Raw genomic sequence first — 17,940 nt, forward strand, 5'->3', positions numbered from 1 at the left:
CAAAGAAATCTTTATGGAATGACTTTGTGTTTAGTCGGGATTCTTCAGTAAAACAGACACTACCATAATATAATGTAATGTAACGTAAATAGGCACATGCATACACACGTACAAATATATATGTATGTATACATATGGAGAGACAGAGAAATTGAGATTTTTAAAGAATTGGCTGACATGATTGTGGGGACTGGCAAGTGAAAAATCTGTAGGTCAAGCAAGCAGGGCAGAGAATTAGGTAAGAGTTGGTATTGCAGTCTTGGGTCTAAATTCCCCAGCTGTGCCAGACAAGCTGCAAGGTCAGACAGGTTTTCTGTTTCAGTCTTGACCAAGTTTGCTTCTTCTTCAGGTAACCTCAGGTATTTTTCCTTAGCTTGGAACTTCAAAAAATTTTACGAATACTTGTGAACATTTGCTTCTTACCACTCTGCATTTTTGTGAAAAGCAGTCTTCCCCATTTTATTTCTCGGATGAAGCCTAAGGATGCTTTTTTATATGAAAATTCATTATTTTACATAGAAATTATTTCTAAAAATAAGTTTAAGGTAAAATTAACAAAATAAATGAAGGCTTTACATGGAGACTTAATAAGTCACCTCCACGGTAAAATGAATCCAAACAAATGAGGACATGGTTGCATTTGATATCAGTGAAATAGACATGAATTTATGGAACAGAGAGATATAAATGGATAGAGGTGACAATTAAATAGGTCGATAGATAGATAGATAGATAGATAGATGGATGGATGGATTGATTCAAGTGTTCTGAATACCTAAATAGGATGGCTTCATTAAGTTTCCTGCATTTATTATCTCATTTATGATATTGCCTACTGCAGGAAAGATACCCATAGTTGGCTGTGAACTTCCCTTACACATCCTGCTTATACAGTACATTCAGTTGGGGGTGACACTTCTCCTATCCTATTGTTATCCTGTTCAGCAGTAGTTAGTATAATTTCTAATATAGAGTATGCTGTTTGTTTGTTTTAAGAGAGAGAGGGAGAGCATGACCAGGAGAGAGGGTCAGAGTGAGAGTTGGGGAGACAATCTTAGGCAGACTCCACACTCATCACAGAGCCGGATGCAGAGTGCAATTCCATGACCCTGGGATCATGACCTCAGCCAAAATAGAGTGGGATGCTCCACCAACTGAGCCACCCAGGAATCCCTAAGGGTGCTTTTTAAACAGTTTTATTGTGGTTTACCTGACATACAGTAAGCTATGCATATTTAAAGTATATATTTTGAGTTTTAACACATGCATACAGCCATGAATCCATGGTTACAAATCAGATAATGAATATGGGTCACCACAAAAAGTCTCCTTGTGTCCATTTTTAATCCTTTTACCCTCCTCTTCCCTCATGGCATAAGATACCTTTGCCCTCGGCAACATTTCTGTTTTCTGTCACCATATATGCATTTAATAGCATTGTATATGAATGAAATCATAAGGTTTAACCCTTTTGGGGAATTGTTTTCTTTTATGCAATATAATTATTTTAAGATCCATCCACACAGTACACGTATCAATACTTTATTCCGTTTATTACTGAGTCGTAGTCCATGAAATAGATACGCCACAATATTTGGATCTTTTTACTTTTTGACGGACATTTGGGTTTTTCCATTTTTTTGGTAGTTATCAATAAAGCTGATATGAACATTTATACATAAATCTGTGTGTGGGCATATACTTTCATTCATCTTGAGTAAATCACTTATATGTGGAATGCCTGGATAATATGGTAGTTGAATTTACAATGTTTAAAGAAGTAACTGCCAACAGTATCTCAACGAGATTGTCTCTCTTTCCATTCTCACTTGCACTGCATAAAAGTTCCAGTTTCTCTATATCCTTGACCATGGTTTGTAGGATTCGCCATTGCACTTTGATCGATTTTCATCTGTGTGTAGTTCACTTGCAGTGTGGATTTACTCTACATTTCTGTAATGAATAATAATGTTGAGCATGTTTTCTTGTGCTTCTTTGTCATCTATACGTATTCTTGTGAAATGCTTTTTCAACTCTTTTGCCCATCCCTTGTCCTACATTGGGTTGTTTGTTTTCTTATTGCTGAATATTTAGGCTTTTTAAAATTTTTTCTCGTACATGGTTTTGGTTTTTGTTTTCCAGATATGTGCTTTAAAAATTTTTTCTCTCAGTCTGTGGTTTTCGTTTTAATTTTCTTAATGGTGTCCATCGAATAACGGAGGTTTTTTTTCTAGCTCTATTGAGGTATAATTGACAAAAGTTCTATACATTTAAGATGTACACTGTGATGATTTCATATATGTTTACATCGTGAAGTGGTTACAAAAATTTCAATTATAATGGAACGCTGTTTATGGCTTTTCTCTTACATGATTTCCCTTCTTTAAAATGGAAATAATACATAATACTCAATGGTGAAAAACTGAGAGCTTTTCCCCTAAGGTCAGGAGTAAGACAGGGGGTTCCACTCTCACCACTTTTCTTCAACTTTGTACTAGAAGTCCTACCCACAGCAGGTAGACAACATAAAGAAATATGTGACAACCGGGGCACCTGGGTGGATCAGTTGTTTAATAATGTCCAACTTTGGCTCAGGTCATGATCTCACAGTTGGTAGTTTGACCCCTCTATCGGGCTCTGTGCTGGCAGCTTAGAGCCTAGAGCCTGCTCTGGATTCTGTGTTCCCTCTCTCTCTCTACCCCTTCCCTGATCACATTCTGTCCCTCTTGCTCTCAAAAATTAGTAAACATTAATAAATAATTTTTAAAAATACAAAAGAAACAAATGGTAAACAAATCGAAGTTGGTAAAGAAGAAATAGAACTCTTGTAATTTACAGAAGCCATGGTAACTCTATGTAAAAAAACACTAAAGGTTCTACCAAGAAACTACTAGAACTGATGAATGAATTCAGTAAATGTTAATTTTGCAGGATCCAAATCAATGACGGAATCTATTTTATTCCTATACACCAAAAATGAAGCAGCAGAAAGAGAATTTAAGAAAACAATACCATTTACCATTGTACCAAAAACAATAATGATATAGCCAATAAAGGGTTAGTATCCAAGATATATAAGGAACTTCTACAATTCAATAACCAGAATCTAAATAATCCAATTTAAAACTGGGCAGGAGATGTAAACAAACATTCCTCCAAAGAAGACATGCAGATGGCAAACAGACACATGAAAAGTTGTTCCACATCATTCAGCATCAGGGAAATACAAACCAAAACTACAAGGAGATATCACTTCACATCTGTCTCACAGCCCCTCTCAGCCATGATGTCTGCACCCCTAGGGACCTGCCAGAAGACACACCTGTCTGTGTCCCTGAGGCAGGTCCTTCAGCCTTGGTCCAACTGCAGATCTTGAAATGGCCTTGGAACTTGGCCAGGCACTCTCAGCCATGGTCCAGGAACCCTCGTCTTGGGAGATGTGCTTGTGCATGCCCCAGAATTAGGCTCATAGACCAGGGTCTGTCTGCACATCTGGGAGCAGCCCTATAATCCAGTTTCAGCCCCTCATAGCTGCTGTCTGGAAGCAGTCCTGCCTGCCCAGGGATCCAGAGGGTGACACGCCCATACATATTCTGTGGTCAGGCCTGCCAACCTCAAGCCCACTGCAGATTCTGAAGCAGTCTGTGACCTGGCTCTAGCCCATCTCAGCCACAGTCTGGGGACAATCCTGCCCACTCAGAGATGCGTAAACTGTTGGAAGCACTCCCGGAGCCCCAGATGGAGTCAGTGTAATACCAGGGACATTTTGTACTCTCCAGTGTCACCAGCTGCCACCAGTGTCGCGTCCAATTCACATTTGGGCAAACTGAGGGACACAGCTGGTAACAGATAGCCCCAGTTGTGAACCTACGTATGACACTACTTTGTAAATAAAAACTGACCATCACTTATACTTAAAATAAATATTAATGGATTTTCCATTAAATTGTTCTGTACCACCATCAGGTTTAAATCTGGTACTAACACCTACAATTTGTGTTTGGTTCCTTATTAGTTTCACACTAAAGCATGTTTAATACCTAAAATTGACCTTTCCTTTTAGAAAACAAATCCCTAGTTAATATAGCATCTTGTACTTATGTGTTGTAGGTGCAATCTCACTTTCTGTTAAAAGAAGTCAAGAGGATGAATCTCAGGAAGAACCAGATCAACATGACATTCGAGTACCCTCCTTTCAGAGATCAGTATCAGAACTATCCCCCCAAATTGATGAGGAAGACCAAAGTAAGTTTATGATTAAGGAGAGTTTCATGATCACTCTTCAGTCATTCCCTTTTAAATTAATTAATACTTTACATTCACAATATATATACAAAGGTGTGTTGCATATACCTGTAAGAATCTTCTTGTATTAGTTCCGGATAACTTTACATAATTTACTTTCTAGATTTGTATAGCTATTACCATTCATAAGGTTATAATACTTCACGTGAAGGCTGCTTGCTCTTTCATAAGTGAACAACCTTATGTATATTTCTTATCAAACAATAGATTACAGTACATTTCTGATAAAATGTTAATGAGTACATTATTTTAACAATGTAACATGCTTTTCTTCAGCCTAACAGATGATAGCAACCTTCCTCATATGTAGAAGAAAATCAGTCCTATTATTCTTCCTTCCAGTGATCTAAAGCTTTATCGGAACGTTGTTAAACATCATATCTTTTTAGTAGAAATTCAAAGGAAATTGAGATAATGGAGAATTAGAAGGGTAGGGCAGATTTCCTGGAGAATGGGTGACTGAATTCTCTGAAGGGTGAGTAGCAGGGACTTAAGAGGGCGTTAGAGAATGAGTCAACAACAGCAAAGCTGTGGAGACAATGAGGTATATCAAGGAAGAAATCTTTATGGAATCACTTTGTGTTTGGTCGGGATTCTTCAGTAAAACAGACACTACCATAATACAATGTGATGTAATGTAAATAGGCACGCACATACATATATACATATACACACATATGGAGAGACAGACAAAGACAGAAAGATAGAGAGATTGAGATTTTAAAGAATCGGCTGACACGATTGTGGGGATTGGCAAGTGAAAAATCTGTAGGTCAAGCAAGCAGGGCAGAGAATCAGGTAAGAGTTGGTATTGCAATCTTGGGTCCATCTTCCCCAGCCGTGCCAGGCAGGCTGCAAGGTCAGGCAGGTTTTCTGTTTCAGGCTTGACTAAGAATTGCTTCTTCTTCAGATGACCTCACTTTGCTCTTAGGGCCTCCAACTTATTGAAGGAGGTACACCCACATTATGTATGGTAATTTCCTTTTCTCAAACTTCACTGATTTAAGTGTTCATCACATTAAAAAATGGGGAAAAAAATACGGCAAGTTTGAAGCCCGGTGTTTAATCAAATAACTGGACATCACAGAGCAGCGAAGGTAAAGCATAAAATTAACCATCACAGAATACATGGATTAAGAGTGATATTTAGGCAGTATTGAAAAATGGTTCGCATAGCAATCCAGGCCTTCCTAAAGAAGGAAGAAAGAGCTCAGATACACAACCTAACCTTATGCCTTAAGGAGCTGGAAAAAGAACAGCAATTAAAACCCAAAACCAGCAGAAGACAGGAAATAATAAAGATTAGAACAGAAATTAATGCTATCGAAACCAAAAAAACAAAAAGAACAAAAACAAACAAAGAAAAAAACAGTAGAACAGATCAATGAAACCAGAAGCTGGTTCTTTGAAAGAATTAACAAAATTGATAAACCACTAGCCAGTTTGATCAAAAAGAAAAAGGAAAGGCCCCAAATAAATAAAATCAAGGATGATAGAGGAGAGATCACAACCAACACAACAGAAATAAAAATAATAAGAGAATATTATGAGCAATTCTATGCCAATAAAATGGGTAATCTGGAAGAAATGGACAAATTCCTAGAAACATATACACTACCAAAACTGAAACAGGAAGAAATAGAAAATTTGAACAGACCCATAACCAGTAAGGAAATCAAATTAGTAATCAAAAATCTGCCAAAAAAACAAGAGTCCAGGGCCAGATGGCTTTCCAGGGGAATTCTACCAAACATTTAAGAAAGAGTTAACACCTATTGTCTTGAAACTATTCCAAAAAATAGAAATGGAAGGAAAACTTCCAAACTCTTTCTATGAAGCCAGCATTACCTTGATTTGAAAACCAGGCAGAGACCCCACTAAAAAGGAGAACTGTAGACCAATTTCCCTCATAAACATGGATGCAAAAATCCTCAACAAGATATTAGGCAACCTGATCCAACAATACATTAAAAAAATTATTCACCATGACCAAGCAGGATTTATACCTGGGATGCAGGGCTGGTTCAATATCTGCAAAACAATTAACATGATTCATCACATCAATAAAAGAAAGGACAAGAACCATATGATCCTCTCAATAGCCAGAGATAAAGCATTTGACAAAATACAGCATCCTTTCTTGATAAAAACCCTGAAGAAAGTAGGGATAGAAGGAGCATACCTCGAGATGGTAAAAGCCATATATGAATGACCCAACACTAATATCATCCTCAACGGGGAGAAACAGAGGTTTCCCCCTAAGTTCAGGAACAAGACAGGGATGTCCACTCTCACCACTGTTATTCAACATAGTATTTGAAGTCTTATCCTCTGCAGTCAGACAACACAAAGAAATAAAAGGCATCCAATTGGCCAGGAAGAGGTCAAACTTTCAGTCTTCACAGATGACATGATACTCTATATGGAAAACCCAAAAGATTCTACCAAAAAACTGCTAGTATTGAATCATGAATTCAGCAAAGTTGCAGGATATAAAATCAATGCACAGAAATCGGTTGCATTCCTATACACCAACAATGAAGCGACAGAAAGAGAAATCAAGGAATCGATCTCATTTACAGTTGCACAAAAAACCATAAAATACCTAGAAATAAATCTAACCAAAGAGGTGAAAAATCTATACACTGAAAACTATAGAAAGTTTATGAAAGAAATTTAAGAAGACACGAAAAAATTGAAAAAGATTCCATGTTTCTGGATAGGAATAACAAATATTGTTAAAATGTGGATACTACCCAAAGCAATCTACATTTTCAATGCAATCCCTATCAAAGTAACACCAGCCTTCTTCACAGAGCTAGAGCAAATAATCCTAAAATTTGTATAGAACCAGAAAAGACCCCGGATAGCCAAAGGGATCTTGAAATAGAAAACCATAGCAGGAGGCATCAGAATCCCAAATTTCAAGCTATATTACAAAGCTGTAATCATCCAGACAGTATGGTAGTGGCACAAGAACAGACACTCAGATCAATGAAACAGAGAACCCAGAAATGGACCCACAAACGTATGGCCAACTAATCTTTGACATAGCAGGAAAAACTAGCCAATGGAATAAAGACAGTCTCTTTAGCAAGTAGTGCTGGGAAAACTGGACAGCGACAGGCAGAAGAATGAACCTGGATCACTTTCTTATACCATATACAAAAATAAATTAAAAATGGATGAAAGACCTCAATGTAAGACAGGAAGCCATCAAAATCCTCGAGGAGAAAGCAGGCAAAAACCTCTTTCATCTTGCCTGCAGCAACTTCTTACTCAACACGTCTCCAGAGGCAAGGGAAACAAAAGCAAAAATGAACTACTGGGACCTCATCAAAATAAAAAGCTTCTGCACAACGAAGGAAACAATCAGCAAAACTAAAAGGCAACCGACAGAATGGGAGAAGATATTTGCAAATGATATATCAGATAAAAGGTTAGTATCGAAAATCTATAAAGAACTTCTCAAACTCAACACCCAAAAAGCAACTAATCCAGTGAAGAAATGGGTAAAAGATATGAATAGACACTTTTCCACAGAAGACATCCAGATGGCCAACCGACACATGAAAAAATGCTCACCATCACTCATCATCAGGAAAATACAAATCAGAACCACCATGAGATACCACCTTACACCTGTCAGAATGGCTAACGTGAACAACTCAGGCAACAACAAATGTTGGCGAGGATGTGGAGAAAGAGGATCTCTTTTGCATTGTTGGTGTCAATGCAAGCTGGTGCAGCCACTCTGGAAAACAGTATGGAGGTTCTTCCAAAAACTAAAAATAGAACTACCCTATGACCCAGCAATTGCACTACTAGGCATTTATCCACAGGATACAGGTGTGCTGTTTCGAAGGGACACATGCACTTCCATGTTTATAGCAGCACTATCAACAATAGCCAAAGTATGAAAAGAGCCCAAATGTCCATGGATGGATGAATGGATAAAGAAGACGTGGTGTGTGTGTATGTGTGTGTGTGTGTGTGTGTGTGTGTGTGTATACACACACACAGTGGAGTATTACTTGGAAATCAAAAAGAATGAAATCTTGCCATTTTCAACTACGTGAATGGAACCAGAGTGTATTATGCTAAGTGAAATTAGAGAAAAACAAAAATCATATGACTTCACTCATCTGAGGGCTTTAAGAGACAAAACAGATGAACATAAGGGAAGGGAAACAAAAATAATATAAAAACAGGGAGGGGGACAAAACAGAAGAGACTCATAAATATAGAGAACAAACTGAGGGTTGCTGGAGGGTTTGTGGGAGGGAGGTGGGCTAAATGGGTAAGGGGCATTAAGGAATCTACTCCTGAAATCATTGTTTCACTGTATGCTAATTTGAATGTAAATTTTCAAAAATAAAAAATAAAATTTAAAAAAAGAAAGAAAGAAAAATGGTTTGGAAAGGGAAGAACACTTCGGGCCAGCTAGGCCACTGGGACAGCAAACTGGCTTTGAAGTAAAGAGAACAATGTTATTTTATGGTGGTGTTAGTGAAAGAGATATACTATTAGAGATGGAAAACATTTCAGAGGCTAGCATTATATGACTCTTAAGAGAGGAGATAGGATCGATTCCAAAAACGTACAAGGTTTGTCCATATCTTAGTGAAGAGAAAAATATTAAGATACTAATTTAGAAGTGTTGGTGCTTTGTTGAAATAACATTTGTTAAGTAGACCCCAGAGGTGTCTGATGGCGTGTCCTAATTCAACAAATGGCCACAAGGGAAAGTGAAATAGTTGATTACTCACAGGTCCTGAAGGATATGTACTTCACTCCTTGATGGACCACTTGGGGAGGTGAAATAGGGTGCAGACAAAGAGAAAAGCACCTGGGGCATATATCTTTATTAGGATTTTCAGGCAGAATGCTTTGAGGTTCCTGGGCTGAGGCCAGATTCGTCAATTCAAACCAAAAAGGGTAGGTTTTGGCTCGCATCATGGGGATCTCATCGTGCATACGGGGAAGGCCCTGGGAAGCAGAGGAGAGTCCTTATCACAAGAATGGTTAGGGAGTCACATCAAGAATTTACATTTACTTGTGACTCTGTGGGCTGTTATCTAGTACATGCACTCTCCAGAAGGGCTAGTGTCAGTTCAAGGCCCCTGCAGCCACTTGGCAACACAAAATGGAGGTGGAAACAACAATATTATGGAGTAATTTAGTTGGACCGTCAACAAGAAGATATAAAAAGTCTGGGAGATTATAATGCTTGGCACAGTTTTGTGCTTTCTGATTTTGATGTGACAGCAAGACATTTATGTGGCTATACCTAGTCATCAGTTAACTATTTGGAGCTGGGTCACGGTGAAAAAAAATAGTTGTTAAGGTTTAAGATTTCTTTAGTTGAAATCATGCAGGCGAGGTTAAAGACTAGATCACTGTTGTAGATGCATTATGCCAGGAGCGAAACCCTCATCAGAATCTAAGGCAGAAGAACCATGAAGGAAAGCCAGGTAAAAGTGTTTGAAAGAAAATGAGAATATTATGGTATCATGTTAATGGGCTAAAATGGAGTGATACCTAATAAAAAAAATCTGCATGGTGACCAGCTGCAACATAGATTAAGAGCTATGAAAAATGCATCGAATTATATTACAAGTATCCCTAGTTTTTCAAAGAGGCCTTCCTATATCAGACAGGATCAACCTTTCCGTTTCCTATAATAACGTGGGACTTTTTCTTACTGATTGCTCAGCAGTGTATCTCTCTTCAATTAGGGAAGTTTCCATTACATAAAATGAATAAGTTCTAGAGAACTAATTAATCTACAATAGCATGATTATAGTTAACAGTACAGTAGGGTGTACTTGAGATTTACTTAGAAGGTAGATCTTTAGTGTCTTCACCACCCCCACCAAAAATCAGTAATTACGTGAGATAATGAATATGTTAATTAGCTTGGTTGTAGTGATTATTTCATAATGCATAGTATATCAAATCAAGTGATACCTTAAATATATATAACTTTTAATAGTTATACCTCAATAAAGCTGGAACAAAAAAGAAATGAAAACACCTAAGTAAGATTTTTTTTTAAACTTCCAAATAGGAAAATATGAAAAATATTGGTAACACCCAGTTTTGATGAGGGTCAGCTTCAATGACACAATCTTACTCGTTGTAATGGCAATTTGAGAATATTTGGAATATGTTTAAAACTTTTTTTTCTTAAGATTTTAAGTCCTCTCTGTGCCCATTGTGTGGCTCGAACTTAGAACCTTGAGATCAAGAGTCACATGCTCTACCAACTGAGCCAGCCAGGCACCCCTAACATTTTTAATATTGTTTATCTCCTTTGATCCAATGATTTCATTTTAAGAAATTAGTTGGAATAAAAAAAATTATCAGAGATATGCACACGTATTTTTCTGTAAGAATATTCCTTATGTGATTTATTATGTTGAATAACTGAAACTAAGTTTTTTTATTTTAAAATTTTATTTAAAACAATTTTGGATATGTATTACTTGCACATAATTTTTTTCCACTTTTACTGAAAAATAGTTGACATATATCACTGTAAGTTTAAGGTATATAGTATGATGGTTTGCTTTACATATATTGTGAAAAGCTTACAACAATAGGTCCAGCTTATATCTATCTTCTCATATAGTTACAATAAAAAGAAAAGAAAAAAGGAAAAAAAATCTTGTGGTAAGAACTCTTAGGATTTACTCTCTTAACAATTGTCCTATATGTCATGCGGCAGTGTTAGCAATACTCATTATGTTATAATTACATTGTAGTGCTTATTTCTCTTGTAACTGAAAGTTTTTATCTTTTGACCACCTTTGTCCCTTTCCTCCTTGCCCCAAGCTCTGCCTCTGGTAACCACAAGTCTAATCTATTTTTCTGAGTTGTTTTTGCTTTTTTTTTTAATTTTTAAAATTTCTTTGAGAGAGAAAGAGTAGGGGAGGATACACAGGAAGAGAGAGAGAGAAAATCTTAAGCAGGTTCCATGCTCAGCACAGAGCCAGACAGGGGGCTTGATCCCATGACCCTGGGATCATGACCTGAGCTGAAATCAAGAGTCGTTGGCTCAACCGACTGATCCACCCAGGCACCCCCTGAGCTGTTGTTGTTCTTTTTCTTCTTAAATATTTATGTATTTATTTTGAGAGAGAGAGAGAGAGAAAGTGTGTGTGTGTGTGTGTGCATGGGAGTGCATGTGAGAGCAGGGGAGAGGCAGAGAGAGAGGGAGAGAGAGAATCCCAAGCAGGCTCCATGCTGTCAGCACAGAGCCTAACATAGTGTTCAATCCCATGAACTGTGTGCATAATGCCTTCAAGGTCTATCCGTGTTGTAAATGGTAGGATTTCCTTGTGTTTTTTATAATAGCTAAATAATATTCCTTTATAGATATAGGTATAGATATATAGATATCTCAGAACATCTTTATCCATTCATTCCTCGATGGACACTTAGGTTGTTTCCATATCTTGGCTATTGTAAATAATGCTGTAATAAACATAAGATCACGTACATCTTTTCCAAGTAAGAGTTTTGGTTTTCTTCAAATAAATACCCCAAAGTGTTAGTTTTATTTTTAATTTTTCGAGGATTGTCCATACTGTTTTCATTAGTAGTATAACTGAACCTAATGAGTTTATCCATCCAACACACAGCAAGCCAATAAAAAACCTGACCCTGAGCTTTTTTAGTGAAGAAAGATAGTGTATTTCTTGGTATGGCACTACCCTGGCGAACAGGGAACTAATGCTCAAAATCCTGAATTCCCTGATGGCTTACAAGTAATGGTTTTAAGGCCAGAAATCAAGGGTAAGGGGTTTGGAATCATGGGTTCTTCTGATTGGTCAGGGATTTGGTAAACGTCAAAACTGATGAACTGGTGCCAGCACCTGTTTCTTCAAGATCGTGGTTGGGTGGTCATTTCCTTCATTGGTCCAGGTCTGCAAAACATCTCAGCATTGTGTGTGAGTGATACTATCTTTGTTACCAAAAGTAGAGTATATATATATGATGGTTATGATGACTGTGTATGCTGTTTCATTTCTTGTTCCCTTGGGCTACATTTTCATTATCTTTTTTTTAAAGTTTATATATTTAAGTAATTGCTACACCCATCATGAGGCTCGAAACACAACCCCAAAATCATGTGCTCCTATGACTGAGCCAGCCAGGTGCCCCTACATTTTCATTATCTTTTTTTTTTTTTTTTGAGAGAGAGAATAGGTATAAGGGAGAATGAGGCAGAGAGAGAAAGGAGGGACAGAGAGAGAGTGTGTTAGAGGGAGAGAGAAAGAAGCAGGTCTCACCCAAAGTGGGGCTCGTGCTTACCCGATGTGGGAATGGAACTCTTGAATCGCGAGATCATGACCTGACCCAAAAGTCAGATGTTAACAACTGAGCCACCCAGGCACCCCTACATTTTTATTAGCTTAACCAAAGCATATTCTAAGTTGCTTCCTGGCATTTTTCCCAGTAATCTTTACCCATGGCTGCATGCCTTTCAGCAGACTTCATTCTGGTGGCAGTTTCAGTGACTGCACCAATTTATATTGCCACCAACAGAACACAAGGGTGCCCTTTTCTCCATAACCTCCCCAACACTTGCTATTTTCCGTTATTTTCATAGTACCCATCCTAATGGGTGTGAGGTGATATCTCGTCATGGTTTTGATTTGCTTTTCCCTAATGACTAGCAATAAAACTAAAGTTGTAATAGGGAGTACTCTCTGAATGATAAAAATATGTTTACACACACATACATATATATATGGATATATCAATCATACAATTTGTATACCCCAGTGTATTTGTATGTGTGTGTGTCTAAATATCTATGTCTTTATTGATACTTTAAACCTGGAGATTTATACAAAAAAAAAAAAATAGTTTACTCTTAGTTGTGATATAATGAATAATTTTTATCTTTAAGCCTTGCAGGAATTTCTAAAATCACTATGGTGAATATTGTTGATTTTATAATTAGAAAAAAAAATTTTAATATGTTCAAAGCCTATAGCTAAACAGTATTTAATAATTATTATTTTTGTTCTCTTCAGTAAATCTTTGCCAATCTTACTCTAACCAATAAATTCATATTCAGTGTACATTTTTAGCACTGTAGGAATTAAATTAGCTACATCGCAACATTGCCTTATGTGATAGTCACAGCAGTCACAAATACTAAGTATTATTACTTGTGTGAAAGCTAATTTTTGTGTTAACCTAATTGGGTTCTGGCGTCTAGATAATAGGTGAAACGTTATTCTGGATGTTTCTGTGAAGGTGATTTTAGGTGAAATTTACATTTAGAGCTGAACTTTGAATAAAGAAGATGTCCCTCCATAATGTAGAGTTCTCGGCTAATCAGTTGAAGGTCTTAATAGAGCCAAAACTGATCGCTCCAGAGCAAAAAAGGAACTCTACCAGTAGACTGCCTTTGGATTCGGACTGTACTTCTTTCCTAGGTCTACAGCCTACTGACTTAACCTGCAGATTTTGGACCTACCAGGTCAATTTCGTGAGCCATTTCCTTAAAATCAATCTCTTTTAAAGAGATTTTTAAACACCATAAAGGCATTTAAATCACTGTCATAGAACTGAAGGAGCAGCCAATACAAATGTGAGCAGAGATTTCCTCAGTAACCAAACATCAGTATAAAGTTGGTAACTTATTCTCTGTGCATTAATGGTTTCAAGGTAGTCAGCTGGTGTTTGTAAAATAAATAAGCTCTGAAGGCAATTGAAAATGGGAAGGTAAGTTTCGCCCTCAGGAACTTCTCACAAGTATTTGGGATGAAAATTCACAAGGACTTTCTCTTGTTTCCCTCTCATTAGCTGATTGTTCTGAAAGTCTGAATTGTTCTAAGATCCACTAATTCTATAAGTACTTCTTGTGAGCTAAAGTATTAGAATAGAATGGAATACAATACAGTATAATATGGTATGAAGCAATGCCATAAGATACAATGCTCTTGGTAGCGAGGAATAATTTTTCCTCTACCCTTCTAAATTCTTGGCCAATACCCCCCTGTAATAATGATGATGATAATAATAATAACAATAATAATAATAAAAAGATTAGCAGGAGAAAAACAAAAGTTTAGTAACTTGTATTCCTCCCCTATACATGGGAGAGACCCAGGAAAAATGATTAACTCCCTGAAATAGCCAAGCCCTTACCTTAAAATATCATCCCCACCAAAAAACACAAAAAGATGTTGGGGGATGAGGAGCCAAGAAGGAGAAGTTACCCGGAAAAGCAAGATTAACAAGAATAAGGTTGTTATGCAGATAGAGGTCACTGTCTTCTCCACTGATAGGCATTCCTAAGATTTAGCCCTCCCAACATCCTAATACAGAAAGGGAGACACTCTTACAAATGCAGATTTCCTTTATAAATGTAAATATCTCTTACAAAAGGGTAACTTGTCAGTTTTCAGAGTTCTCCTGTGTCTGCAGTTTTTTTTTTTTTAAATAATCAGCTGAAAATAATCCTTATACCAAAGACATAGTTTGGAGTGGCAAATTCTACTCCCCTCCACCATGAAATGCAATTCACTACAGTGTCATTCGATGCCGTACAATACAATACAATGCAATGCCATGCTATGCTCTGCAAAACACAAAACACTCTCTTTCAGAAGAGAGTGACTGCGAATTCCACTAGTCTGGGCTCCTTATTTCAGATGAGGAAACTGAGCCCCAAAGAGGCTAGTGATTTATATGACTAAGGTCAGCAAAGATAGTAGTCTCTGGAATCTTTAAAACATGACAATACTGATATGAATATACATACAATTAACTGAAGTTGGAGGACATCTAAATCATAAACTAGCTCAACCCTGGAGAATAAAGAATACCAAAGTAGAAGCTGAACAGATGAGGCTAAACAAGTAGAAAACCTGAGTTTGATGCCAGTACAAGCCCTGTTACACAGGACTGTTTTAGTGGACCAGGGTTCCAGTGTCAGGATTTGGGAGTGTGACTTTAGACATCACCAGTGACAGAAATGCCTGCTTTTTAAAAAATATTGGGAACCCAGATGTAAACATTACCTTCTCATCACTTAATCCATTCCCTAGTCCAACTTCCTTTAGGGTGAATTGCTAGGATCCTTTTTCATACTTCCAACAACAAAAGAAAAATCTTGTAAACTATTCCCGATTCTGACCTTACACTAGATTCTTATGGTATAGGAAGTGTTCCACTGAACTGTAATACAATACTTAGATATTTCTATGTATAATATGTGAATGCTTGGGCAATTAGGGGGAAAATTATTGGTTATTTCTTTTGAAATATTAATTCTTAGAAGTAAAACATTGTTGGGGTACCTGAGTGGCTCAGTCACTTGAGCGTCTGATTTCAGCTCAGGTCATGAGCTGGTTGAGCCTTGTGTCCGGCTGTGTGCTGACAGCTCAGAGCCTGGAGCCTGCTTTGGATTCTGTCTCCCTCTCTCTGCCCCTCCCCCACTCACAGTCTGTCTCTCAAAAATGAATAATTTTTTTTTAATTAAAAGAAAAGAAGTAAAGCATTCTTATTTTAGTGGGGTGGGGGGTGACATGATGAGTTTCTGGGCAGGCACAGGACAGGGAGCTTTTATAGGGCCTGCTCATGGCCATGCAAAATGGCATTTCTCTTAGCACTCACAAACTAATACAATCAGCTTTTCACCCTCCCCTTGGCTCTCTTGACAAATTAGTTCATCAAAAAGAGTTTGAAAATGATATCTATTGATGTTTCTCAAATTTTTACGTTAAATATGGTATTCTGAAGCCTACATTAAGAAGCCTACATTTTTTGTTTTTTTGTTTTTTTCTTCAGATGATGGTGCTAGTAATATCCGAGTCTGGTACAGTCTTGAGATCCATAGCTCTCCAGGACCACCAGTAGACATTATTGAAATGAAGTGCTCTGCTCTGGTAAGAACCCATTAAATCTTCATAGGCTCTGTCTTTTTGCAAACCAAACTTTTGTTGTATGCTTAAATTGCTATCCCTAAAAAGCATCCATATTAAATGAGTATATTAGGGTAAATTATTCAAATTATAGCAATTGTGTTTTAAATCCAATAATATGGACCTTAAATGTTTATGGAAAACATCTTTTAGCTCTATAGTATCTTATAGTGACTTTACTGATGAGTATTCTACATGCATGTTTTAAGAGTTACCAGAACAAACTTAACTTTAGCCTACATGCTTGCCCTCACACATATAATAAAAGCAGGATTATGCTCTTGTAAGGGATCAAGAATATCCTGTCCCCTCAGGCTCATACTAGCTGAACTAAGAATCAAATTGACATGAGACAGATTAACAGGAGAAAATAAAATTTAATAGTGTACATATGGGGAATGCACATTCATGGAAATTCCAAAATGGGCAAAAGGACATATATATGTCATTGTGAGTTAAGGAGAAGACGGTAGGGGTCTGAGACTTCAAAGGGAAGGAATGCAATTTACAGAAAGATGAAAAAGTGTAAATATTTGGTTAGCAAATGTTTGCTGGGCCTCTCAGAAACAACAGAGAACTGTGACCAAACAGGACTTGCTAGGTTCCTCCCTGTCTACCACCCCCAGTTCATAGTGTAATGTAGTTGTCTGTGGCGATAGCTCTCTTCCTGGAGCAGATCTGATATGCCCCGATTCGAGAGACCCCCCGAAAACAAACCACCAGAGTCCAGAGTCAAAGCCAAGCGGCAAGGGTTGTTTATTGCAGGTTCGAACCCGGTCCTCCGCGCACTCCTTGCCGGTGACGCTAAGAGGCCCCGAGCGAGGATCTTACAGCTTCTTTTATAGACAGGCACAAACAAGTTAGGGATTTTTTTGAGGTTACAGAGCTGTTATTGGTTGACATTTAGATTTGAACGCTCAGCAGAACTTGATTGGTTCCCGCCTTTATTTCAAACTATTCAGCAGAACTTGATTGGTTCCCGCCTTTATGTCAGACTACAACCGGGTGCGCCCTGGCTGGTTTCGGGAACGGCGGGGGAGGGGAAAGGTCTTTTCTTTGCAGTTGTGAGTACACCTAGTAATTTTTCTCTTAGCCTCTCAGATCTGTCTAAATTCTTCTTAGGCAGTTGTGGGGAAGGTAAAAAAGACTTTCCTCAATCTACTGGGTTTTGATTGCTTTGTAACTCAAAATAGTCTTCATGCCAAAGTGGGCCATCTTGAGGTCCCTGCAGTCTCTTGGCTCTTGTGAGAAGGAAGATGATTCCTTTTCAGGAACACCAAATGAAAGCTGTGCTGTCTTAATTAACAGTAGGTTTACAACCTATTGGAAATATGTACATACTCCAAGGATAAATTGTCTGCTGTGACTGCCCCAAGTGTGCATGTCCATGAGACATCTACTCTTGCAAGAATGTTGAGCGAGGCTTTAATCAACATTTTCCTTTGATTGGGTCAATGGGCTTATTCCTAACACTCTTTCAGTACTGATTCTTCCTGGCTTCTATAGCAGGCTTTTCACTCTGAAACATATTTGGAGTAACTGGCATGGATTTGGGGCTTTAAATAATAGTGACTAAGAATAGGATTGTCTTATGTGAATTATTAAAGTGTTATTAAATCTGGGGCACTTGGGTGGCTCAGTAGGATAAGCATCTGAGTCTTGGTTTGGCCTCAGATCATGATCTCAA

At 37.7% G+C, this 17,940-nt stretch overlaps 1 protein-coding gene across 1 annotated transcript in view; it reads left to right on the plus strand.

Annotated features, from left to right (window-relative positions):
- CFAP47 (cilia and flagella associated protein 47) overlaps positions 1-17,940 on the plus strand; it is a 543,896-nt gene that overhangs the window by 381,675 nt on the left and 144,281 nt on the right. The window contains exons 51-52 of the mRNA XM_042974584.1: positions 4,111-4,245; positions 16,120-16,217. Coding sequence (XP_042830518.1) covers positions 4,111-4,245; positions 16,120-16,217 — 233 coding nt within the window. The remainder of the gene's footprint in view (positions 1-4,110; positions 4,246-16,119; positions 16,218-17,940) is intronic.

This window comes from Panthera tigris, chromosome X (assembly GCF_018350195.1).
Source record: "Panthera tigris isolate Pti1 chromosome X, P.tigris_Pti1_mat1.1, whole genome shotgun sequence".
NCBI lineage: Eukaryota > Metazoa > Chordata > Mammalia > Carnivora > Felidae > Panthera > Panthera tigris.